The sequence below is a fragment of the Procambarus clarkii genome, chromosome 32 (assembly GCF_040958095.1).
Source record: "Procambarus clarkii isolate CNS0578487 chromosome 32, FALCON_Pclarkii_2.0, whole genome shotgun sequence".
NCBI lineage: Eukaryota > Metazoa > Arthropoda > Malacostraca > Decapoda > Cambaridae > Procambarus > Procambarus clarkii.
Window position 1 is genome coordinate 42443362 of NC_091181.1, and position 1754 is coordinate 42445115.

Consider the following 1754-nt stretch of genomic DNA (forward strand, 5'->3'; position numbering starts at 1 on the left):
CACTCTGTCTCTCTCTCTTTCACTCTCAGAAAATGTAATACTGAGTTAACGTTTTTCACTTTTAAGTCAAGATATCTCGGGACTCAGGCAGACACCTGATACCGATTTTGTGAGTGGATCACTACTGGGCCCGACGCCCTCTTAATAAGACATACCACGACCACCCTATGACAACCCCGGTCACCACACCATTCACCCAGCAAATTTTTGGGAAGCTAGCACTAAGCGTCTAGCCTCCACCCTTGAACAATCAGACTGAGATACAGACAAGAAACATACATTATATCTGGAAAGAAAATGATGCTTGTGTGATGAGAAAAGCACGATGATAATGTTGGTGTGATGAGAGACGTATGATGATGGTGCAAGTCCTATGATGAGAGGCACAATAGTAGGCTGAAGGTGTGACGAGGAGCACCATGGTTATAGTACTGTGATGGGACAAGATGATGATGCTGGTATGATGAGACAAGATAATGCTGATGTGATGAGACATGATGATGATGCTGGTGTGATGAGACAAGATGATGATGCTGGTGTGATGGGACATGATGATGATGCTGGTGTGATGGGACATGATGATGATGCTGGTGTGATGGGACAAGATGATTATGCTGGTGTGATGAGACAAGATGATGATGCTGGTGTGATGAGACATGATGATGATGCTGGTGTGATGAGAAGATGATGATGCTGGTGTGATGAGACAAGATGATGCTGGTGTGATGAGATATGATGATGCTGGTGTGAGACATGATGATGATGCTGGTGTGAGACATGATGATGATGCTGGTGTGAGACATGATGATGCTGGTGTGAGACATGATGATGATGATGCTGGTGTGATGAGACATGATGATGATGATGCTGGTGTGATGGGACAAGATGATTATGCTGGTGTGATGAGACAAGATAATGCTGGTGTGATGGGACAAGATGATGATGCTGGTGTGATGAGACAAGATGATGATGCTGGTGTGATGAGACAAGATGATGATGCTGGTGTGATGAGACAAGATGATGATGCTGGTGTGATGAGACAAGATGATGATGCTGGTGTGATGAGACAAGATGATGATGCTGGTGTGATGAGACAAGATGATGATGCTGGTGTGATGAGACAAGATGATGATGCTGGTGTGATGAGACAAGATGATGATGCTGGTGTGATGAGACAAGATGATGATACTGGTGTGATGAGATACAAAATGAAGATGCTTGTGTATAATGTTTTAAGCATTTTCTACTGGAGACGTGACCATGCACTTACACATAGCTAACCATCATCCATACATTTTCTTTTGTCCCCCGTGAACAAAGTTAGATATCTGTTCTCCTACATTTAGTGCAGTGTGTTATTGAGCACTGAAGCTCGGAAGGTGATTGTAGTGCTTTTAAAATGCTAATCAACATGCATATATTCTCACCTGTTCTATATTATCAGAGATATAGATGACTCAAACATAAATAGAAAATGGAGAAACGACAACGTTTCGGTCCACCCTGGACCATTATTAAGTCGTCACTTTCAGAACGTTATTGAAAGATTACGCCCGCAGCCCTCTTGTGAAATACTTAGTCATGATGTTGACTCTCGTTTACCAATGTTCTCCTTGATGATGTTCTCTCTTTCGTTAGTCAGACACTAGTCTCCCGCTTCCTACTGACGTATTCCTCGAGCTCTTCAGACCCTGTGTTGCCTCTAACTCTTTCTCTTTTAATTGTAAATACTTCTCTCAAATTTTCCGTGTCGC

At 42.8% G+C, this 1754-nt stretch overlaps 1 protein-coding gene across 1 annotated transcript; it reads left to right on the plus strand.

Moving 5' to 3' along the window:
- The first annotated feature begins 701 nt into the window (after nucleotides 1–701).
- On the plus strand, nucleotides 702–1280 carry LOC138370551 (S-antigen protein-like). The gene has a single exon (XM_069334937.1). The coding sequence runs from the start codon at nucleotides 702–704 to the stop codon at nucleotides 1278–1280; it is 579 nt and encodes a 192-aa protein (XP_069191038.1).
- Nucleotides 1281–1754: the final 474 nt, after the last annotated feature.